The sequence below is a fragment of the Schistocerca piceifrons genome, chromosome X, assembly GCF_021461385.2.
Source record: "Schistocerca piceifrons isolate TAMUIC-IGC-003096 chromosome X, iqSchPice1.1, whole genome shotgun sequence".
NCBI classification, from domain to species: Eukaryota; Metazoa; Arthropoda; class Insecta; order Orthoptera; family Acrididae; genus Schistocerca; species Schistocerca piceifrons.
In genome coordinates, this window is record NC_060149.1 from 576,049,033 (window position 1) to 576,073,828 (window position 24,796).

General features: G+C 42.0%; 1 protein-coding gene across 1 annotated transcript in view; it reads right to left on the minus strand.

The window, feature by feature from the left end:
* Positions 1–307: 307 nt before the first annotated feature.
* The window catches only part of LOC124721106 (phosphatidylinositol 3-kinase regulatory subunit alpha), a 44,755-nt gene continuing 20,266 nt past the window's right edge, over positions 308–24,796 (minus strand). The window contains exons 3-10 of the mRNA XM_047245926.1: positions 12,694–13,189; positions 5,646–5,774; positions 3,365–3,572; positions 3,026–3,256; positions 2,560–2,836; positions 2,029–2,453; positions 1,696–1,944; positions 308–1,608 (exon numbers count right to left, since the gene is read on the minus strand). Coding sequence (XP_047101882.1) covers positions 1,353–1,608; positions 1,696–1,944; positions 2,029–2,453; positions 2,560–2,836; positions 3,026–3,256; positions 3,365–3,572; positions 5,646–5,774; positions 12,694–13,189 — 2,271 coding nt within the window. The 3' untranslated portion in view covers positions 308–1,352. The remainder of the gene's footprint in view (positions 1,609–1,695; positions 1,945–2,028; positions 2,454–2,559; positions 2,837–3,025; positions 3,257–3,364; positions 3,573–5,645; positions 5,775–12,693; positions 13,190–24,796) is intronic.

The window sequence follows — 24,796 nt, forward strand, 5'->3', positions numbered from 1 at the left end:
CAAAGTTCTTTAATGTACAATCTGGCAACAACCAAATTATGATTTACCAAATGATATTTCTGCACATTCATACTAAAACAAACTGAAATCTAGTTTATTCACCATCCTTAATGTAGTATCTTCATGGTTTTATAGGTCGTTTATGGGCATTATAGAATCATCCCAAAGTTTTGGCTCACCTATCAGCCCTGTATAAATTTATACTGTGCATCACATTAGCATATGGTTTTAAAGCATTATTTGGTTTTCTCTGGCTATGTTGGCTAGAACCAATTAGTTTATAATAATCTCTTCTCTCTCAGCCAAAAATTGGAAAAAATGCTTATATTGCAGTGGCCTGTACTTACATAGAGCAGGATCAATTCAGGTTGCAGAAAATGTGGACACCAATCACTCTAAACTCTTAAATGATAGAACAAAATATTTCACTCTATTGACCAAGTTTCATTTACAAAGCAATTGTGATGTTTGTTTCAGTATGACCAGTGATAAGAGTGAGAGTTATGGATGATGAATATATTACAGTAAGCTCTGGTTCTAAGACATCACAAATTTAAATTACATCTTAATGAGGTCTGGCAGATTTATGGAGCACAGCTTTAAAGCATTCATAAAAGCTTTAAAGCACATAGCCAATTTCATACTTCGCATAACTGGAAATACAGAATTTGACTCTCTTCATTCTTCAGTTTCCTGTTAATAGTCACAACACACAAACTCTTACAGAATAACTATAAAACACATTTCTTTTCTGTTAAGGTAGCATGATATACAGAAATGTGTTTAAATATGAGACAAAGCCTAAAGATATTTCATCAAATTTTGCCAACTCTTACATACAGAATCTGCACGTCCTTGCCAATATTTTCAATAGCACACACACATTTCTTTGGTTATCATTCACAAGATCACTGCCAAAATACACTTACTTCAATAGACCCCAAATCGATAGTAAATAAATATTTAAAATACTAATCTTGTACAAAAACATCACAAAGTATGGCTATAAATGTCCGGTACAATCCTAGAGTAAAATCTGTACACAGGAATGTCCATTTATCAGTCTCAAAGGTAAAGAATGGAGTCACAAGAAACACAGCACATGTAATTACTGAAAGCAATGTTTCCTGTTTTGTCTTCTGGAAACTGACATTTTAAAAGTACCAAGTACACACATCATGCTTCTTCAGTCAGTCACTTCCACACACACCTATTTTGGTAACACAAAACAACAATTCTTCATATTTATATTTGCCGATGCATGTACGGCTTTTTTCCTTTTTGTACATTGACATATTTTCTGGCACATAGTTCATATCACAGTCAGCAGTGTCATGGAACAGTCTGAATTCTCATCGTGGCTGTGAATATACATAACCAGAACTCGAGCTGCTGTTTTCCGAAGCCGTCTGGTTTGGTTGAGTGGGTCCAGAGGCAAACACAGGGTAGGCTAATGTTGTCTTCAGAGCATCATTGTGCTCCTCTAAAGAGTTCTGAGCATAATGGAGCACCAATAGTTTCAGTGATTCGTAAATGTTGTACGGTTCAGCAAATCCGTATCCACGCTCAGTCTTATAAATTATGCAGTGATTTGTTGTGCCTTTGCACCTGCAAAATGACAGATTATCTTCAGTGGCAGTTATGACATAAAAGATAAATTTAAGCTACATTTATGGGCAAATAAAACTGACTTACGTTATGGAAAGGGCATACTGCCCTGTGCGGCTCGGCCGAACAAGGAACGTTCCATCTGGCCGCCCTTTCAACAGCTGCTCTGCATCATCACGTGAACAGTCACGCAAAAGCCAGGTACTCTCATCTTGATGAGGCAGAGACTCAAGATCACCATCTATCTCGATCTGCCCTAGTCCTGACGATGTTCCAGCTTCATCTGATAATATATTTTTTATCTGGTGGGGCTTAACTCCATGGGCATTTAGCCACCTGAGAAAACACAAATTACACACTTTAGTAATTATTTCACATTCACATCTTCTCAATATGCAGTCAGGTCTTCATTTCACTTACTTCAAGTGACGTTGTTCCTGCCTACGAAGCTGAATTATTTCAGCTTTCAGAGAATTCATCTCCCTATCCAAGCTGCGACTATAAGCAACTTGTTGCTTCATATTGTCATCTAGTTGTTTCTTACTCTCTATGAGTGACTTTAATCTCTGTTTTAAAATTTCGGAATTTGCAAGAAGAGACTTAATTTCATGAGGTTGCGCTTCTTTTTGGAATCTTTCTTGCAGTTTAATCTGTTCTTCAAACATCGATATAGCTTCCGCAAATGCTTCCTGAGCTTGTACTTTTAACTGTATTTCCTGATTGGTTCGAATGAAGTCATCTGAAAGAACTTCATATGTTTTCGTTGTCACAGAATATTCCCTGTATATTTCCCTCAGTTTCTGAGCCACCTTCTGAACATCAGTTGTACTTGATATTTCGTCTTCCTGTAACATAGTGCAACCTTCAATCAGCAAATTATTTTTCACTAAAAAATAACAGACAAAAGGCCAATGTTTTTTTTTCTTTATCAGTAAAGCATGAAACAAATACCTGCTGGAATTTGGAGGCAGGATACTGCAACTTAATGTCTAGTGTGGCATTATATTGAGCAAGAGAAACATTCCGATAAAAATTAACCAGTTCCACAACAGAGGAAAATTTGAAAGGCTCTGAGAAACCATATTTTCCATTTCGATGGCTGATTTTAATCAACTTGCTCGTACCGTCCTTCCGCAATGTCAGAGTGTATTCACCACCTTTGCTGGATGCATTTCGTACAAGAAATGTCCCATCGGGTGTATCCTTGAGTATTTCATTCACCTCCTCCCTGAAGAAAGTAAGGAAAATGTAGGCCAAAAATAAAATAAAAGTAATAAGATGAAAACTTTTGAAGAAATAAATAATTTTTGACATATTAATGTAAGAGTTAACTGCACAGTTGTACAATATCTACACTAGAGTGTAGCACACATTCAAAATGAACTCCAGTTTTATCATGCAACAACCACTTGCATACCTTGTAATATCACCCCAGTACCATTCCGCTTCTTGGAGGCTTGGAGGAGAATCTGAGACAGTTTTCTCCTTCTCTGTCTCCAGTTCCACAGCCGGAAGATGGGGTCTTGAAACCTTCCTTGGAGGGAGTGTTGGTGCAGATGCAAATTCTGGCAGTTTCTCCCCCCATTTCCCGTTTAGCAGTAACAGTTCCATAATACGTATATGAGACTCTGTGTTGTAAACAACTTGTCTGAAATAACAAGAGTAAATAATGCAATCAAAATTAACACAATACATATACACACACAAAACCTTTTCTCTAGGCCAAATAATTGTATAACTGCAATTTTTTAATTACATTATCCTTTCCCACGGCGGACGCAGGAAGATATGACACAAGACCTGAATTAACACTGTAGGTGGCTCCCTGAATCCTCTTGCATGCTGCATTTGACAGAGTCTGCAGAAATGTGCCATCAGGAAATTTAAAGTTGCCTTGTGATGTTCTGGTAGTTCAGCTGCAAGGTGACAAAGAGTTGCAGCACACTGTTCATCACTCCTGATTCCTGTAAGCAGACAGTTAAAATAAAACACATTACAAAAAATTCTTTATTCACCAAGAATTTCGTACTTGTTCTTACAGTTTAGTAAACACAGATCTGCAACAACATTCTTTTCCTGCTATCATCTCCAGTACAAGATTTGGGCCTTCTTCACAAGACAAATGATTTTCTGAATCCAAATAATTTGCTAAAATACTATAAATCTGAATGCACATCAAACAGTTATTGCATTTATAATACACAATTCTACAGGAGAGCTCCAAATCAATCCCAGGGCATAAAAAAGGTGTCTATTTCTGTGCGAGGTAGTACTGGTCCAAACTAGAAGAAAAGTTTCTTTAATGATATGCCTAGAAACCAATACCTATTGAGGTGTAGTCCATTGAAGATCCGTTACTCGTATTTTATTTACAGATGAGGCAGGATTCACATGAGATGGCATTGTAAATTACCATAATAAGCACATGTGAGCAGATCAAATCCTGGAGGTGAGGGATCAGGATCACTTCAGAATCATTGTATGGGCAGGAATTGTCAGTGACAGCTCAAAGGGCCACCTATTTTACCTAACAGATTAACAGGTGCTGCGTATCACTGATTTTTTGCACAATGAATTACCAGTGCTATTGATTACCATTACCCTTAAATAAAGACAACCAATGTGGTTTACTAATTTTCCACAGATCATGTGACAGGACCTCACTGTCACATTTCATGTGCGATGCTTGTTAAGATGATACAGTAATGTGGCCTCCCCATTCACCAGACCTGAATCCATTGGATTTCTGGCTATGTGGAAATTTAAAGGCACTGGTGTGTGTCCAGTCCCCTGACAATGTGTGATCAATGCATCTGACTATTCAAAAGGAGCCACGTGTATTTGAAAGACTGCACAATTCAGCGTGAAGAAGGACTGAAGGGTGTGTGACAATGTGTGGTAACCACATGCAGCACTGCTTATAGTGTATGTAACAGACACATAGGAATGAAGTGACAGATTGGCCCATATCTCAACAGGTATTGGGTTTCTGGACGTTTAAACATAGGAGCTGTACTCCTAGTTTTGACAAATACTACTTCCTGTAGGAATACGACACACCCAAGAACCCAGAAAGCAGTGTATATGCTAGGAAAGCCTCAGATCACATGTGACAATTTGTTTAAATCACAATGTATACTTTCATGTCATTATATCTACAAAACTCATTCTTAATGTTATGCATAATAAATTATGTTAGGTGCAGCACACTTTTAAGATCAAACTGAGATATTTACACAAATGATGTCCACTTAATCTATTATGTCATTGGTGAAGAGAGAAAAACTGGGAAGTTCCCAAGATTTTACTACATGAAAATTGGGTCTTAATTTAAAACCGTGATACTTACATCCTCTATTATTTACTATTATTTCTAATAACACAAACATTATTATACAAATCAAAAATCTAATAAGTGATTTGTTAAACTAATTTTAAATTGGAAAGTTATGCTCATCACAATTTTCCCCTCAAATTTGGTCAAACGCACAATTTAGTCAATGTTACAGAATGTGTTTTACAACAGGTTTGATACATCATTTAAACAAATGTATTATCATCATTTTAGCCATAATGACTAAAGGCTTCTGCAAATGTCGGGTTGATACAAAAGCAGAAATTTACAGTGAACATGACAAACACTTACAAAAACACATAAATGATTATCTGCTAAGAAGCTAACAAAAAAGTTAGATGGCCAGAGTACAACATTTCCTACTTTTTGTGTTTCATAAAATTAGCTGAAACAGAAATGTCAGGATTTTAACTTGTGTGAAATCTGATTACAGCAATTAATAGGATTCTGATCTGAATGTAGCCTGCATAGTTATAGCAAATATGCACTTGCATAATTTTTGCTCCACCAATGTGGAACCAAGACCAGATATACTTATGTAACCATGCTGACGTTCAACAGTAACACAGTCACATTGAGTATTCCTATTTGGAATGAATTAATGTATAATAAACATGCTTCTGCACATCTGATAATGAACATGTTGCTCAACTGGACATCAGATTTTAGATAAAGTACTTACGGGACGCTTCCAGAAATCTGTCATACCACTGGACAGGTATAATAGGATCTGGAAGTTCTCTAAGAAACTTTTTCAAGATGCTTGCAATACAGTTTGGTTCATACGATGACCAATCCACACCATGGATATCTGGAGAAAAGAATAATGCCTTCTGAAATGAAGTACAGAACATAACATTTAAGAACTACATTTTACCAATTTTTGTGTGTGTGTGTGTGTGTGTGTGTGTGTGTGTGTGTGTGTGTGTGTGTGTGTGTGTGTGTGTGTGTGTGTGTGTGTGTGTGTGTGTGTGTGAGAGAGAGAGAGAGAGAGAGAGAGAGAGAGATAATAAGTAAACTTAAAGTTTTCTGTGCACAAAAAAAGAGGCAAAACACACTGAAAGCCACACATGGGAGAATTCTGAACACATTGTCATGAGTAAAATTACATGTAGACTGGTATACAAAGGAAGGCAATATCACTTAATTACTCATGTTGTTTTTTTATTTCTTTTTCTTTTTTTTTCTTCAAACACTCTCCTGTGTAGTCACAATTTTACAAGTAATATGGGAGTTCGGCAGTCTTTTGCGAGTAAAAAATTTTATTTGGACTACACATTGGTTAGTTGGATTGGAGAAGGGACCAAACTACGCGGTCATCAGTCCCTCACACTTTGGAATAACTAAAACCAACAAAACATCACACTAAGAGGGAACTATAACGGCCATAAAATTACAAATTATTGACAGAGAAGGAAGGAAGAAGGTGGAAGAAGAGAGGAGAGAGGAGAGAAAGAAAGTGACTAACCACAAGGGCATGAAGGAAGAAGCACAGGTAGACAAGATAGACACTCAAGATAAAACAGATTCCATAAATAAAGGAGTGGGAAGGCAGAGGGTGGGGGTGAACCACCAAGCCCAGTCGAAGCCAGTCCAATCAATCAGGGCAAAGGGGGGAGCAAGACGGCCTGCCATCCCCTCCACCCACTGATAAGGTTGAAGGTCCCACCCTTAAATAAAGCAATAAAAACCTCCATCACAAAGAAAACATAAAACTAGTTCAGCCGCTGAGCCATTGTCAGGGGTAGCGATTCAGGAAAGCTAAAAATCTGTCGCAGGGCATCTAAGTCGGGACAGTCCAGTAAGAGGTGAAGTGAACCACGGTCAACATTGATCTACAACAGAGAGGGGTGGGGGGGTGGGGGGGTCCCCTCATGATGGAGGAGATAACCATGAGTCAGCCAAGTATGGCCGATGCATAGCCAGCAAAGGACAACAGAGGCTTTACGAGAGGCTCATAAGGAGCACTGCCACATAGTTGTAGAATCCTTTATCACCCTGTACTTGTTCGGCGAAGAAAGAGTGTGCCATTCTGCATTCCAAAGTCCGAAAACCTGATGACATAATGTCAAGTGAAGGTCTCTTTCCGGAATGTCAATGGTTAGTAGCCAATTTAGCCAGTCGATCGGCAAGTTCATTGCCAGGGATCCCGACATGGCCTGGGATACAAATGAAAACCACTGGGCATCGACATTGATCAAGGAGAGAAAGGGAGTCCTAGATAGCTATGACCAATGTGTTGCGAGGGAAGCACTGGCCGATAGCAAACTGCTCAAGGAGTCACTACAGATAGTGAAGGACAGTCCTGAGCAGAAGCAGATGTGGTCCAGTGTGTGCAATATGTCTACAAATTCTGCAGTAAAAACACCACAGAAATCTGGCAAGGAACGAAGTTCCATGTGTCTCGCATAGGTGTAAGCATAACCAGTGTGACCGGCAACCATGGAGCCATCAGTATAAATCACTTCTGAACCCTGGAATGAACTGAGGAGGCAGTAGAATTGGTGGCGAAGGGCCTCCAGAGGAACAGAGTCCTTTGAATTGATGGAGAGATCAAGACAGAGCTGTGGCCGAGAGACACACCACGGAGGGGTACATGCGTGAGCAGAGAAAAGAGGCAGTAAAGGGTAGTGCTGGAGTTCAGAAAAGAGCGACTGAATGTGGGCAGCTATGGTAAGCCCACATCGTGGCCGCCGCCACGGGAGGTTGATCTCCGTGTCTGGATAAAGAAGACCATAATTAGGGTGCTTTGAGGTGCAGCAAATGTGGAGCGCATGAGGTATCAATTGTTGTTGGTGCAAGACTCGCAGCGGTGGAATCCCCACCTCTGTGAGAGGGCTAATCACGTGGTTAGTCCAGAAGGCAACAGTCGCAAGTCATACCCCACAATGGTGGATGGGGTCTAGTATCTGCAATATCGAAGGTGACACAGAACCATACACAGGACTCCCGTAGTCTAAACAAGACTGGACCAGCGCTTTGTACAATCACAGGAGAATAGAGCAGTCTGCACCCCTGGTGGTATTGCACAGACATCTAAGAACACTGAGATGTAACCAGCACATCCTCCTCAGCTGGCAAAGATGAGGGAGCCATGTCAACTGGGCATCAAAGACCAGACCCAAGAAGCGATGGGTGCCCACCACCTCGAGGGATTGGTCATCGAGGAACAGGTCCGGATGGGATGGACTGTACGGTGAAGGCAGAAATGCACAACACATGACTTGCCACCGAAAACTGAAAGCCATGGGAGAGACCCCAAGATTGCGCCTGGTAGATTGCCCCTGTAGACGCCATTCTGCAGCGCACATGACAGAGGAAGCAACATAGATATAAAAAAATCATCAGCATACAAAGAGTGGGACACTTTTGGCACAGCAGCTGCCACCAGTCCATTAATTGTGATGAGAAAGAGAGGGACGCTCAGCAGGGAACCCTGGGGATCCCATTTTCTTGCTGATGAGAAGTGCTGTACGAGGAACCAACTTGGACCCGGAAAGATAAAAACAGGTAGAGCGCCATGAAGGCCCCATTTGTGAAGGGTGGTGAGGATGTGGTGGTGCCAGGTGGTGTCGCAGGCTTTATGCAGGTCAAAGAAGACTGCAACAAAGTGTTGCTGAGGGGCAAAAGCTGACCGGATAGCAGACGCCAGGTAGACAAAGTTATCCACTGTAGAGTGGCCACAGCGAAAACCACCTTGAGTCGATGACAAAAGGTCACAGGATTCAAGGATCAAAAACAGGTGCCGACTCACCAGGCATTCAAGGAGCTTGCAGAGGGTGTTGGTAAGGCTAATTGGACAATAGCTATCCAACTGAAGAGGAGGCTTCCCAGGCTTTAACACCGGAATAACAATGCTTTCCTGCCACTGGATAGGAAAGACCCCCTCACTCCACAGACAGTTGGAAAGGGTCAGTATACGATGGTGGCCAGCCACCGATAAGTGTTTGAGCATTTGGTTGTGTATCCAATCTGGTCCAGGAGCCGTGTCTGGACAAAGGGCGAGGGCACTGGCGAATTTCCACTTGCTAAATGGGGCGTTATAAGGCTCCAAGCAGTGAGAAACGAAAGAAAAAGGTAGTCGCCCTGAGCACTCTTTCAGGAGGAGGAACATGGGCAGATAGTGAGTAGATACAGATGCTTGGGCAAAGTGTTGGCGAAATGCTCTGCGACAAAGTCCGGATGGGTAAGGACAACACCACGTGCAGAAATTCCTGCAATGTTGGTGGGAAGACAATGGCCCAAAATTCGCCTGAGTTTCACCCAGACTTGTGAAGAGGGGGTGTGTGGTCCTATGGTAGCCACATATCATTCCCAGCAAATCCATTTCTGAAATTTGATGAGGTAACGGGGCCATTTAAAGACCAGAAGGTGAGCAGTAGAAGAGTGCCGCTTGAAGCATTGAACAGCACAGCAGCAGTCTTTCATGGCCACAGCAATTTCCGACGGGGCGAACCCGAGGAAAAAGGGATGGATGAAACAGCTGTGGAAAGAATGGTGGCAGTCAAAGTCTGTGCAGACTCATCAATACTACTGTATGGTAGGACAAGAGGGATGGTAGCAGAGGAGAAGGAACCCAAACAGCTTTAGAGAAGGCCCACCTGGGAGGGTGACAGGGTGAGATATACTGAAGGAAGGTCAAAACAATTGGGTAATGATCGTTGTCATATAAGTCATCATGGACACCCCACTGAATGGAGGGAAGAAGGCTGGGACTGCAGATGGAGAGGTCAATGGCAGAGAAAGTGCCGTGTGCCACACTAAAGTGTGTGGAAGCACTGGTATTTAGAAGACAGAGATCAAACCCTGTCAGAACAGCTTCAACTGTCCTGCCCAGGGCAGTAGTCGTGTGACTACCCCAAAGAGGGCTGTGGGCATTTAAGTCCCCTAGAAGCAGGAAGGGAGAAGGGAGTTGTTGAAGAAGGGTGATTAGGCCACGGGATGTGGGTGGCCTGTCAGGCGGGAGGTAGAGATTACAGATTATGATTGGAGTGACCAGATGGGCCCTGACAGCAATTGCTTCCAGAGTGGTATAGAGGGGAACCCATTTACTAACAGTGTCCTTGTGGACCAAGGTGCAAACACCACAAGAAGCCCGCAAGGGGCCAATTCAGTTTCGACAGAAAGCGTGGAACCCAGAAAGGGTGGGTGAGTACGAATTGACAAAATGGGTCTCCTGGAGAGCAATGCAAGCAGCAGAGTGGGAGGAAACAAGGGGGGGGGTGACACAAATAGCCATTAAAATTCCACTGGTGGATTCTCAAGCTGGAGTCCAAATGGGAAGCGAATGGACTGGAGCCAGTCACGCCGCCGAGTCACCATCTGTCACTGATAAGGATGGGGTAATGTCCATATAGGTAGGGTCAGACTCTGTTCATTGGCTGGAGGAGGGGAGGCAGCACCTCAGGAAGTACCGGAGAGGCCTTGCCCTTTTTCTTGTGTTTCTGCTTCTTCTCTTGTGAATGGAGAGAAGAGCAGACTTCAGCGAGGTTAGGCATGGAATTACACCTTGCAATCTTGGCGCCCACTGGCCATTGATCGCGCAGCCAATGTGGAGCTGCAGATCGCCTTTCAGGGGGGGTGCCAGGAAGAGGAGTCCTGGGAGGGAACTCCAGTACCAGTGGCTGCTGAAGAAGGGGAGCGCTTCTCTGGTGGGGGAGGGGGAACAGCACCTGAAGTGGTGGGTATGGGCACTGAAGGGGTGGGTATGGGTACTGATGGGGAGGGGGAACGGGAGTGGGAGAGTGAGGTTGAGTTGGAAGGTTCGGGGCAAATAGGGCGGGGATGGGAAGAGGAAGGGGTAGGAGGGGGAATGGATGTAACTGAAGCAAAAGTAGAAGCTATAGGCACGGGATGGAGCCAGTCATACTTTCGACAAGCCTCGGTGTAGGCAAGTCAATCTAAGGTCTTGTACTCTTGAATCCGTTGTTCTTTCACAAACACCGGGCATCTTGGCAAGCGTGGAGAATGCTACGCATTACAATCTATGCACACAGGTGGGGGAGCACAGGCACTCCCTTCATGGAGGAGGCACCCACAGTCACCGCGGAGGGGATCATTGGCGCAGCGGGAAGACATGCGTCCAAACCGTAAGCATTTAAAGCATCTCATCAGTGGCAGAATATAAGGTTTTACATCACACTGATACACCATCACCTTTACTTTCTCTGGGAGGGTACCCCCTCGAAGGCCAGGATAAAGGCACCTGTATCGGTGCGATTGTTTTTAGGGCCTTGCTGTACACAGCGGATAAATCGGACTCCTTGCCACTCGAGGTTTGCACAGAGCTCCTCGTCAGTTTGGAGAAGAAGATTCCGATGGAAAATGATGCCCTGTACCGAGTTCAAAGATTTGCTGGGTGTGACAGAGACTGGGATGTCACCGAGATGGTCACAGGCACGCAGGGCTTCAGACTGGGCAGCAGAAGATGTCTTTATGAGCAAAGAACCAGACCACATTTTACTCATGGATTCCACTTTGCCATACTTATCTTAAATTGTCTCCATGAATAACAAAGGTTTGGTCATGGCCAAACTTTCGCCATCTGTCCTGGTACAAACCAGGCTCTGAGGGAAAGGTTTCAACCCAAGCTGGCGAGCTCGAACCTCTTCTCAGGGGGTGGCCAGGGAGGGGAAGGTTGAAGAATCAGAAAAAGGAGTGTCATGTCTTCTATCACTCCTAGAGACGGCCGCATAATGGCCAGGATGTTGAAGCTTCTTTCTCTTCATGTGCAAGGCGTCCGCCTTAGTACCACCCACTCCGACCAGGGGCTCGCCCCATTGGCGCCACCTAGCCACAACAAGGGCCGTCTGGCAAAGTGGCCATTGCTGGGAATTCTGATGCCCCAAAGTGATGAGCACTGACTTCTTGGCATACACGAGGTGTTAACAGCTCAGGTACTAGCAGTGTGATCCCTGTGTGTTGTCAGGGGGCTCAGCCAAATGGGTACTTGACAGATCCACCACACGGACTGGCTACCGTCCTGGTGACCTACCAGGAAGGGTGCAAGGGGTAAATGGAAGGGAGAGGAGGGGAGGGGAGGGGGAGGGGGGGACAAGCCTGCATCATGGAAACTCGGCTGGGAGTTCATCCCCAAACGAATCATACTGAACAGAAAACATTGGAAATGGCAGTCAAACCCCAAGGGTACCAAAAAAGCCGAAAAGGAGATGGAAACAGCAAAACTAAACAATAGCACATACCAAAACAAAGCTGGGAGGATAGCCAGGTCTATATAAAGAAGTCCACCAGGAGGGAAAGGAGGGGGCAGGGAGAAAGGAGCAAGGACAGGGAAGGAGAGGAACAGGGACAGTAATGCAGTCTGGAAAAAGGAAGGAGGCTGCAATAGCTCGGAGACCCATGCAAGCCACACACGTACCCACAAAAGGGACTGTGGGCCCCTGGGGGGTGTGCTACACATTTTTTGCTTTATGTATCTCAGTGGTTGGTTTTTGGCTCTCACATTATTCCCATGAATTATTCTATACACATTGCAGTTAAGAATAATGTAGGAACCAAAAAACTGACTACTGAAGACACTTTATAAAGTGAAATGAGTCTGGTCCAAATAAGACTTTTTATAGTCACAAAAGAGGAAATAATTCCCATATTACTTGTACACTTAATTATTCCTTCAGTACATAAAAGAAAACAAAATTTCACTCTTTCAATACACCTAAGATTCTAGTAAAAATGCCTGAAATTATCTCAAAACAGGAGTAATATATTACCGTCATCAATCTTTTGTCGTAGTTCAGCAACCCTATCGACACTGGGTGATGAACGGTACATTTTGTACAGGTCCAAATTGTAGACGAGGCGCGCTCGGCGTTCTAGTTCATCGACACATTTCACGACGACTGCAGGGGGACCAGGTCGTTCAGAAACACAAAGAGGCACACCGAACAATGAACAGAAGCGAGGTCTCGATGCAGAAGACGATGCGGGTGAAGCGGATAGACACGAGCCCAATCCAGTGGCTCGGCATGTGCGATGAGCAACAAATCCACAGTCCTGGCACAGGAGACCCTGGTGCACCAGCCCACGAAGGTATCGATTGCATTTGTCACAGCGTTCCAGGCTAGAGAAGCTGTGTTCCCGCAGTCTGTGAGGAGTACCACCACGCTCTTCTTCGGCCACAGTAGGTTCCTGTTCTTGCGACCGGCACAGTTCATCGATACACACCAGTATAGCCTTTTGATGGAATTCGTCCTTTATGCCCATATTCTGAAACATCAGTTGCAGTCTTTTACAAAGGGGAATAATTCAAACATGTAACTGCAGCACTGATCTAAAGAAAACAGAAAATCTGTTATTCAATTACTGCAATGTACACGTAATTAGAACCTATTAAGACAGAAAAACATTTTTCCTTCCACACGAGAAATCTTCTCGTGAAGTTTATCCCGTGGACATTCCAGCACAAAAAAAGTTAACCAAATGGATGACTAAAATTAAAATCTACCATCATATGTACCTGACGATCTAATCAACTACTGACACACTTCTACTATCTGCTTTTATTTGCCAGACAGCCTGCTAAACTACAGTTTACTCTTTCCTTAACTGTAAGCTTGAATTCCTCGTTTAACGTTCCCCGCAAATCGAAAAACTATTGATGCTATGGACCTACCAACACGCATACGTTAAGGCTTATGTCCGTGTCAGTAATTTTCATCTATCTTTTATAGGATTCCAATTGCTCCGAGCGCTGTTCGTGAGTTTACTTTTCTCACTTTTTGCAAGTATCTACAGACCTCTTAAAAAGAGTTCGAAATAATTCTTACAAAAGAAAAATGCTTTATAAATATGTTTTACAAAGTTTCTAAATGAGTGAAGGTGCTTACACGAAATGACCAATCGGCGACATGAGTCGGCAGTTTAACCTACGAGAACTGACAGTATTAAAGCTCGAGTGTACTTAATAAAGCGAGGATATCTTGTCTCGAATAAAGGTGAGTGATTTGAACGTCTGCTGGGGATCATGCAGTAAGTTCGTAAAGTGCAGGAGTAAGTTCGTAAAGTGCAGGAGTAAGTTCGTAAAGTGCAGGAGTAAGTTCGTAAAGTGCAGGAGTAAGTTCGTAAAGTGCAGGAGTAAGTTCGTAAAGTGCAGGAGTTCCTTCGCATCTGTTGCTCCTGAAGTACTTTCAAAGACAGACCTGTAGAAACCTCAGTCAAAACGCATCTTCCGCAAGTTAGTTGCCGAAAATGGGAACGCCCTCTAGGACAGATCGCAAAAGATATTTCGAGAATACTGAATGATATGAAGAGCGTTATTCATTTTCTTCCCACTTTTTCCATTACTGAGATGTGTAATCGGACCGAAGTCACCGCAGTCTTTCTCGCCACCCCATTTTTTCCCCTCCGTGTTTATCGCATCCACCAACCACAATTTCATAGTCATTCTGTTTATTTACCTCTCTGTGGAACGTTGAAAATCTTTACAGTCAACGAACAATCACATATTCAAAATGACTAGTAGATAGGAGTCCCATACATTTGATCAGGAATAACGCACGAAATACCGCCGACAGTACGCGGCGTGCTGTGGTCTTCCGAATCCGCCGTGCAGTGGCAAGTTCGACTAGGAGCTGTATCAGCAAATTTGGCCACTCTTCGTACTGATAACGTCCTCTACTACACTGGACTGCACCCCCCCTCCCCCGCGCCACACACACACACACACACACACACACACACACACACACACACACACACACAGAGAGAGAGAGAGAGAGAGAGAGAGAGAGAGAGAGAGAGAGAGAGAGAGTTAGTTCCGGATAGATGGCATTGAAGAGACCTGTTACTTTCCTTTAATAGTTGTGAGGTTCTTGTTTCTGTAAAGAATTTAAGCCATTACTATCCATAGTCCTCGTATGAAGTTATCATCATTGTCGCACAAAGAGATATGCAAAGATTTATGATTCCCACATTCCGTCTGTCAACAGGACACAAATACAATCAAAATACCTGCGTCTGATAGCGATGTCGTGCACGGTATACAGTTACCTGAGGGGAAAAAAGAAAATAAAATAAAAAAAATTAAAAAATGCAACAGCAAGCGCAAAAATAGAAAGCTCTTTCAGACGCAGTGACTGCAGGACACGTACCGTAACCGGTTTCATGTCAATATGAAAAATGGTTCATATGGCTCTGAGCACTATGGGACTTAACATCTATGGTCATCAGTCCCCTAGAACTTAGAACTACTTAAACCTAACTAACCTAAGGACATCACACAACACCCAGCCATCACGAGGCAGAGAAAATCCCTGACCCCGCCGGGAATCGAACCCGGGAACCCGGGCGTGCGAAGCGAGAACGCTACCGCACGACCACGAGATGCGGGCATGTCAATATGAGAATATAAAAGTGTTTGTACGTTTTACTTAAGAGCGCGGAAGTGCGTTACGTCCTGACGTTAATTGCGAGCGTGCTACAGTGTCTTGCCCGCTCGCTTGGTCCAATGCCAGCAAGAGCTGGGCGCCTGCGCGCTGCGTGCAATCGAATAAAGGAAGCCACTACTGGCTTTGCGGTAGTACTGCGTATGGTATTCCAAAGAAATCAGTAAGACGTATCACCGATAGTATACTTATTATGAGGGAAGAGGGGAATTCCAAAGATTCCATCGTCGACGTACGTACTTGTGTTTTCATGAACGGAAAAGGAATGTGAAAAGGCAACGCAAAAAGGACTTCCCTTTCTTTAAATGTCTTAGAAATTTAGTCTGTTCAGTGTTTCGGAAATAAGGTGTAATGTGTTGAACAAAGCGATGACCACCCTTGTAGTCTTTCCTAAAACGTCATACTGAAACGTATTCCAGTAAAAAAACAACTAGTAAATGCTTTCTAAGTTGTTATCGTTTTCTGAGAGCTTCTATTAATTCGAAGCTGATTCTTTCTTTGCCTACAACAGAGCTGATCTGATCGTTTCATGTCACATCGCTCTGGGCATTCGTACGCCGTTCTTAAATGGTTCAAATGGCTCTGAGCACTATGGGACTTAACATCTGAGGTCATCAGTCCCCTAGACTTAGAACTACTTAAACCTAACCAACCTAAGGACATCACACACATGCATGCCCGAGGAAGGATTCGAACCTGCGACCGTAGCAGTCGCGCGGTTCCGGACTGAAGCGCCTGGAACCGCTCGGCCACCGCGGCCGGCTACGCCGTTCTTAACTTCAGCTGTTATGCATTAATGTCATAAATGAATGGTACTGTGAACTAGTTAGCTTATAATCATTTTGAAGTCTATTTCTCAGTCCTTAACTGTAAACTTTCAGTAAAATTTATTTTCTCGCCCTGACATGAGATGGAGTCACTTGCGGTCAATCTCATGTTCCATGTAATATCGGCTAAGGGAATATAAAGCGAGTTTCAAAATTCATACTGTGCCTGGAGAAACAAGTTACGAAACGGAATTCAAACTCTGAAACCTCATCCAACGATGTTACAGAGGGGTTAAAATATGGGATCGACCTTACTAGTGTGCCGTCACAGCCCAAGTTACAGTTATCGTCGTCACTTGGCAATGCGGCAATTAATTCGAGATTCATAAGTAACAATACACGTTTGAAGATTTCGTCATTCCTACTGTGTTCGGAAAAACAACAGTTTGAAGAAATAAGTGTTATTATTCATGCTAATGCTATAAGGAGAAGAAAAATTAAAGATGGTGTTCGAACTTCGAATGTCCAGGCAAGAAGTCCAGCTACGAGAGCGTGCTGAAAAATAATGGCTCCGAATTTTTTATGTGAAAACTCAAAGATTTTTAAGTAATACAAACGTTATTAACATTCTACATTTTTATTTTTCATATCTGCATATTTGCAGCCCTTTTCTGCAAGAGGCCTCCGAATTGTAGCGCGTTAACATGGCGGTATAACGAACTATGTCGATGCGTGAGAAACAGCATGCTGTAACAGAGTTTCGAATTCTAAGAGTTCGTCCACAAATGGAGAACCCTCTTCTTCAGCATGACAATGCCGGATCATACACAAGCGCTGCAACATCTGCAACAATCTGGTGTCTTCGGTTCACTGTCATCGATCATCATCCTTACAATCCTGACTTGGCCCCATTTGATTTTCATTTATTTCCAAAACTTTGAGAACGCATTCTACGATTTCACTTTGACAGTGATGAAATGGTGCAAGCAGAGGTGAGGCTGTGACTCTGCCAAAAAAGTCAAAGATTCTACAGTTACGGTATTAACCCTAGGACTCACTCTGCTAAAATTTCTCTCGTACTCCATCTGGGGTCATACATGACCCCAATCAATACATAGTTGACTGTGTGTACTAATCATTCAGAGAACAACATACTGTCGTTAAATACTGTTTGTTTACATTTTATTTATTATTTACACATTTCACAGCTTTTTTAACTGGTATGTACATAGTAGAATTAAATTACATATGGCAGAGTAATTACATATCAGAAGTTACAATATTACTCTAAGTCATAATTTGTTTCACTCATAAATGTTACACAATGGCTTCAAATTTACAGAAAATGTGATGAACAACTCAACAGGAAACATAATTCTAACCGGAATCCGTACCATAGTCATCTGCACATATTTTGCAAGTAGTAACTACTTCAGAATGTTCCTTGCAAACAAATTTGTTACACTTCTTGCATGTTGAACTGTATTTTGTGTCCTTTTATCTGGGGCAAATGGAGCATCTGCCTCGCTTTCTCTTCTGATTGTCGGGTATTACGTCTGGATGTCCATTGTCTAACAGATCATCAAATCCACACCGTTTGATACTGCTAATAATATCCTTGTTCCTTGCTTGTGGTAAACTCAAACGACGTTCCACTTGGGGCTTTGCCATTTCTTTGGCCAACTTCACTAGAGAAAGACGTCTCTCTGTTTTTTCAACAGTAACACAGAAGAGTCTGTAGGCATTGAGTGCAGCTAGATCGACAAGATCATAAAATACTGCTAATGGCCAACGTTTTGTACCCTTTTTCACAGAATAGTAAGAGCTCATTTGATCTAGCGTATCAACACCTGATTTTGTTGATTTGTATTAAAACACTACTTCTGGTTTTCGTTTCAAGTTGTTTTCTTTGGGCACTTCAAATGATTGATGTTGTGTTGACAGGAATAGCATAGCCTTATTTCTTTTTGGAACATACGGAACTAATAGGGTTTTACCACTGTATGCAAATCTGGTAGTGCATTCTTCCCTAGTTTTCGAAGGAAAAAAAAAACTCTTTTGGGACTTCTTTTCTTGTAGAACGTAGAGTACCTACAAGTGTCAACTTCATTTTCAACAATTCTTGGCCAAGGTCATAGCTCGTGAAAAAATTGTCATTGGTAATATTCCTACCACTGCCAGCCAGATGACGCACTAAATCTAAGACCACTCTCTTGCCTTGATTCACTTCTCTCACATCACCACTCCTTCCAGTGTACATTTGAAGATTTGTCAGATAACCATGTTCACAGTCTACTGCGCACCATATCTTGATGCCATACTTTCCTGGCTTTGAAGGAATGTAGACCTTGAAACTGCACCGACCCCTGTACACGCAAAGATGTTCATCAACAGTAATGTTGCTGGAAGGTATAAATGATGTTTGACATTGCACGGAAAACAAATCAAATATTTCCTGTACAGCTTCCGCCTTATTTCCAGTCCTCTCTTTCCCTTCAAGTCTTGTGATGCGGTCGTCAAAACGAAGTGAACGCAGAATGTCCTGATATCGCCTCCTCGACATAGTAGCACGGAATAGAGAAGCGCCATATTCAGAGTCCCAAAATTCGTCAATAGGTTTCCCCCGGCTCTTCTGTACGCCATATAGAATCAACAAGCCTAAAAATGAAAGAAGCTCGCATCTGTCTGTATCACGCCAGTCAACTAATTTTCCAGACACTTTCAATTCATTTCCTCGTTGATTTGTGAACTGAACTATTATATCCAGCTATTCATTAGTAATAAACTGCCTGAAACAGTCAACAGCTGAGCTAACACTAACTGTACTAGCAATACCTGCTGAAAAACTTTGTATGTTGCGGATTGGAAATCTACGAATTGATGGTTCTTTTGTACTCCATGCAATATCCCGACCCCTGCTTACCAGTACTGCACTTCCATCTTCTCCACTGTCATCATTTTCAGCAAGAATATCATTTTCTTCTAATTCATGTAAACAAATTTCATCACTTTGGTCTACCTGTGTGTCTGTTCCATCATCCCCGGCGTCACTACCTTCTGAATCACCACTGCTACGAAATAAGTCTTCCATAGCTTGTTCTACACTATAGCCAGGAGCAAAACGTATTCCATCCATGCTGAAATTACACTGCAACAACAAACGTACAAACGAACTTCCAGTTTGAGGTTAGTTCTGAGTAACACCTGAATAACACCTGAATTCAGTGTTACCAACTAAAAATACCTAAGAAAGAGATTGATAGTTGATAATCTATACATTCTATGAATGTTACATATAATCTATCTGGGGTCATAATTGACCCCAACAGTAGTTTTTGTTAATTATTGATTTAAATGTTGCGTCAAGCGCTCTAAAAATTTTTGTGAAAGAACTACAATACCGTGTGGTAAAAGTCATAAAATTCTGGATTTTTACAAGAAATAGAAATATTATTTTATCCATAGTAAAGATGATTGGGGTCACCTATGACCCCAGAGAGAGTCCTAGGGTTAATAAACTGGTTTCTCGTTTGGGGAAATGTGTTCGTCACCAGGGTGACTATGTTGAGAAATAAATATTCACATTAAAAATTCGGAAGTATTACTCTTCAGCACACACTCGTACTTTGAGGCAGGTGATCGAACTGACGGTGGGCGAATACCTTTAAGTTTTTCAGCATCATTTTGAAACACATCGTGAATTAACCCACTACGGCCACACGTACTGAAACATATCCATTTGCAAATACGATTTGACATATTAGAAGAGCGTATTTTCATTTTCAGGTAACGGAGATTTCCAAAGGGTGAAACTCAAAATTCTGCAAGACCGCCTTGACCATGTCTGTTTTCAGAAGCGACTCCTTTGCGAGTTGCCAGCCAACACGATGGCGCGTCAGTGACATCTGTGTGTGCTGTTCCCATCCCTCTTAACAACTATGAAGTGCTACCTGAAACTGACAGGGAACCCAGTGACAGTTTTACTGTTGGGGAATGTCAAGATGGCGTCCTGTCGCAATTTCTTGAAGAAGCAGTTCCAACCGCCAGAGGGGGGTATCTATTGCAACCACTTGCAAACTTCGGAAAAAAAGGGATTTCTGTTGCCTCGGACAAGAGGTCATACTAGGTACTAGCCAGTGACACTTGAAATGAGCTGTCTTTGTCGAGGTATTTCGACGAGAAACAAGATATTAATCATAGGTCGCAGAATCTGGTTTCAAGTCGAGTGTAACGTCTTGGTTGTAGATTTAGCGTTCCTGTGAGAACATAGGTAGTGACTAGAATTTCTCCATACGGTACTCCGAAATAGTAAGGGGAGCATTAGTCACTGAATGTGGACCATTACTGTAGCTGACTGCGTGGAGCAAAAAAAAGTTTTCTTCTGTAAAACTGTGTGTTTCTCAGTCCTGTATGAATGACTGTAGCTATACAACTTATCAATCCCAAGAAGTACTACCTACGGTTCAGAACATAGGTTTTCACTCGTGGGAAACTCAGCTTGTCCTTTTCTTGCATAATATTCTGCGAAACATGGATGAAGGTCAACACGCAATTTCCATATTGTTAGATTTCCGGTTGAGCGTTTCACATAGTGCCCCACTGTATACTCAACGAAGGTACGAAAATACACAATAGTTTCCCAGATATGCGAGTGGTTCGTAGATTTCTTTTTAAGTAATAGAACCCATTATGTTGTTTCCGAAGGCGAGTATTAATAATATACAGCATTTTCGTTAGGAGTACCGCAGGGAAATGTGACAGATCCGCATTTTTCTCTATGTACATCAATGATCTGACGCACACGGTGAACAACAATCTGCGACTGTTTGCTGACGATGCCGTTGTGTGCTGGAAGATGTCGTCGTTGAGTGTGAGGATACAAGGTGACAGACAGAATTTCTAGTTGGTGCGATGAATGGCAGCTTGCTCTAAAGGTAGAAAAATTTAAGTCAATGCAGATGCATAGGAAGAACAATCCTGTAATGTTCGAATACAGTGCTCGTGTTGTGCTGCTTGACACAGTCACATTGATTAAATATCTAGGCCTAACATTGAAAAGCTATTTGAAATGGAAAGAGCATTTAAGGACGCAGTAGGGAAGGCAAATAAATAGTTGACTTCGATTTATTGGGAGAGTTTTAGGAAATTAACTAGTCTATGAAGGAAATGGTGCACAGAACACTAGTGCGACCCATTTTTGAGTACTGCTCGAGTGTTTCGGATCTTCACCCGGTCGGATTAAGTAAGGTATCGAAGCAGTTCAGAGGCGGGCTGCTAGATTTGTTACCGCTAGGTTCGATCAAAACGGGAGTATTTGGAGATGCTGCGTGAACTCAAATAGGAATCCCTGGAGGGAATACGGCGTTCTCTTTGCGGAGCACCACCGAGAAAATTTTGAGTACCGGTGTTTGAAGCTGACTGCAGAACGGTTCTACTGCCGCAAACGTCCATTTCGCGTTAGGATCACGAAGATAAATTTAAGTTCATACGGAGGCACATAAACAGTCGTTTTTCTCTTGCTTTGTTTGCGAATCTAAGCGGGAAGGAAATGACTAGTAGTGGTAGATGGTAACTTCGGTCAGGCAACACACGCTGGCCTGCCTAGTATGTGGGCAGATGAATCAACGAAAAATTGTGGAAACTTTGGCAAAAAACGTACCAGAGTTAAACAGTTCCTAATAAGAGAGGAGCTCACGTCATATGCGGTTCCGACAGCTGCCTAAAATCAGAAATTGGTAGCAGTGAGATCTCTCAGGTTTTTATTGAAAGGACAGGGTATAAGGCATTGGAGATGAACTAGTCTCAAATATCAGGTCTGCTGAGGGAGAGATTACTCATCTTTTAATTATTCACCTGAATTTTTCAATGGACAGCAGATAAGATTCACGTCATAAACCTCTGCCCCTCTCGTAAAATTTATTTTTTCGCCCAATCAAACGCGTGATATTTACGTTGGCAAAATCGCTAAGACTTTTGGATGCATAATAACGGAATTTTAGGACTCTGAAATAAGTAACATAACGCGGAACCCCGATTTCTGGAGCTGCTGAAGCTAGGGAAAACTATTTTCAAGTAACATCATTCGTTGACTCGATACTATGGGTAACTTACAAGATTATCTTAACTTCCATAGCGCCTGACAACCTGATTACTGACTCGTGACGTCATAATGTCATCGAAGGCGTTTTCGCGGGAAATTCAAAAGATAAACAAATGCCATCATCGTAGCGCATTACACAGTATTGTACCCGTCATTGCAAGCTAATACCAGTAAAGTAACGGAAGTATACCTATCGCTGCGTACCGCTGTAAAAAGTACATTAATCGCCATTAAAATGGAGAGGAATTAAAAAGCGGAGGTTCTAAACGAAAGATTACAAAAGAGAAATAACAGTAAAATCAAGTTATAGGTAAGTTCATTTGCTGCTCTGAAAAACATCAATGATATACTTTCACTTGTCATCCAGAATCATCCTCAGAACTCTGGAGAGGGGGAAGTGATGAGCTCAATATTACATATACATCTAAGTACCAACTCTTCAATTTACATTGAAATGTTGCTTGCCGTTGAGGTTTTTGTGTCCCTAGATTACCAAGTCTAATCTATTGCGCAAGATATGTCTATGGATATGAATCTGAACATTGTTTTTAATTGTAGTTGTTCATAGTGATGTTAAATTTCTTGTAAACAGTTCAATTATTTTTATTTACTTACCCTCATCAACACATTAAAATCATAAGTAGTAATAGTATGGTATTCTGCCTTACGACAGGTCTTTTTACGGGTTAAGCCTCTTCCACTTTTGTCTGTCCATAGCTAATCTTATCATGTCTGAATATTTGTCTCCTTTGATATTGTCCAGCATTTGATATCTTCTTTTTTCTCTTCCCCTTTTTCCCTCCACCATTCCTTCCTTCAATAAACAGTCCCTCCTCAAACAATGTCCAATCCAGTTCCGTTTTCTCTTTCTGATGACTTTCAACATGTTTCTTTCTTCTCCAACTCTTCTTAATACTTCTTCATTTCTTATTCGGTCTTCCCATTTCACCTTTTCCATTCTTCTCCATATCCACATCTCTAGTGCCTCCAATCTTCATTCATCTTCCTTCCTCAATGTCCAGGTCTCCACACCATACAGTGCTACGTTCCAGATGTAACATTTGGCAAGTCTTTTCCTCAGATCTTTATTTAGTGGTCCGCAAAGTAATTTCTGTTTCCTCTTGAATCCTCCTTCTGCCATTGCAATTTTTTTTCCCAATTTCTGTTGAGCAATACATATAATCAATTATTACACTTCTCAAGTAATTGAAGTTATTCACTTGCTCTATTTCCTCTCCCCTTATTTTCATACGACATTTTCTGCCCTTTCCTCCATTTACCATGCTTTTCGTTTTCTTCTTGTTAATCTTTATTCCATATTCTTGTAATTTTGTGTTTAGATAACCTAACATTTGTTCCATCTCTCATTCACTCTCTGCCATCACAATCATGTCGTCTGCAAATCTTATACACTCCACTCTCCGACCCCCTATACAAACTCCTCTCCTTTCATCAAAACTTTAATTTCCTCCAGATAGATACTGAACAGCGTTGGTTATAAACAACATTGTCTTACACCTCTTCCCAGTTCAATTTCTTCACTCATCACACCTCATATTCTTACTCTTGCTCTCTGGTTCAAATATAAATTTCTAATTAGCCGCATATCACTCCAGTCAGCTCCATGTTTCCTTAGGATTTCCATTAGTTTGTCCCATGTGACACCGTTAAAAGCCTTCTGAAGATCAATGAACACAACATACAGCTTCCTTTTCTTCTCCATGTACCTCTCCCCTATCACTCTCAGTCGCCCAATGGCATCTCTAGTCCCCACTCCTCGCCTGAAACCAAATTGTTCATCTCCTATTAAGCTTTCCATACAGCCTTGGCTGCATGCGGCATCAGGCATACTGTTCGATGTTCCTCACACTTTTCGATGTTCTTTTTCTTTTCTATAGGTATTAACATACTTTCTGTAATGTCCTTTGGCCATTTTCCTGTCATGTATATTTGATTACACAATTCAATCAACTCCCTTTTCCCTACTTTCTCCAATGACTTTAACAGTTCCGCAGCAATCTCATCAATTCCCATTGCCTTTCCATTTTTCAGCTCCTTCATAGATGCATCAATCTCACTAGTTATCATCTGATACTTCATCTTTTTCTACCCCAAGCTCTTCTTCACTTGGTCGTCTGTCTGCAGCGTATAGCCATTCTATATATTCTTTCAATCTTCTCATTATTGCTTGGGGTTCACTCACCATTTTACCGTCTGCTGTCTCTACTTCCTTCAGTCAATTGTTGTTCCTTATTTCCCTGAATGTCAAATCCATTGCTTCTTTGTCCTTGAAATCATATTTTCCTTCTTTCTCTAATTTCTCTATCTTGTCTTCTCTATCATAAAAAGAGTAATAAAACTTTACACAAATATTAAGCCTTAAATAGTGCGTTAAACAATTAAATAGTGCGTTAAACAATTAATTCTGAAACTGATTTTGCTTCGACTTAGTTACCACAGTATTTTCACTATTTAGATCCGCCTAGGGGTCTATAGATCATATACACGGCCCTGTCCACAGTTACGTTTCCCATATACCCATGGGTACAGAGCTTGGCCAAAA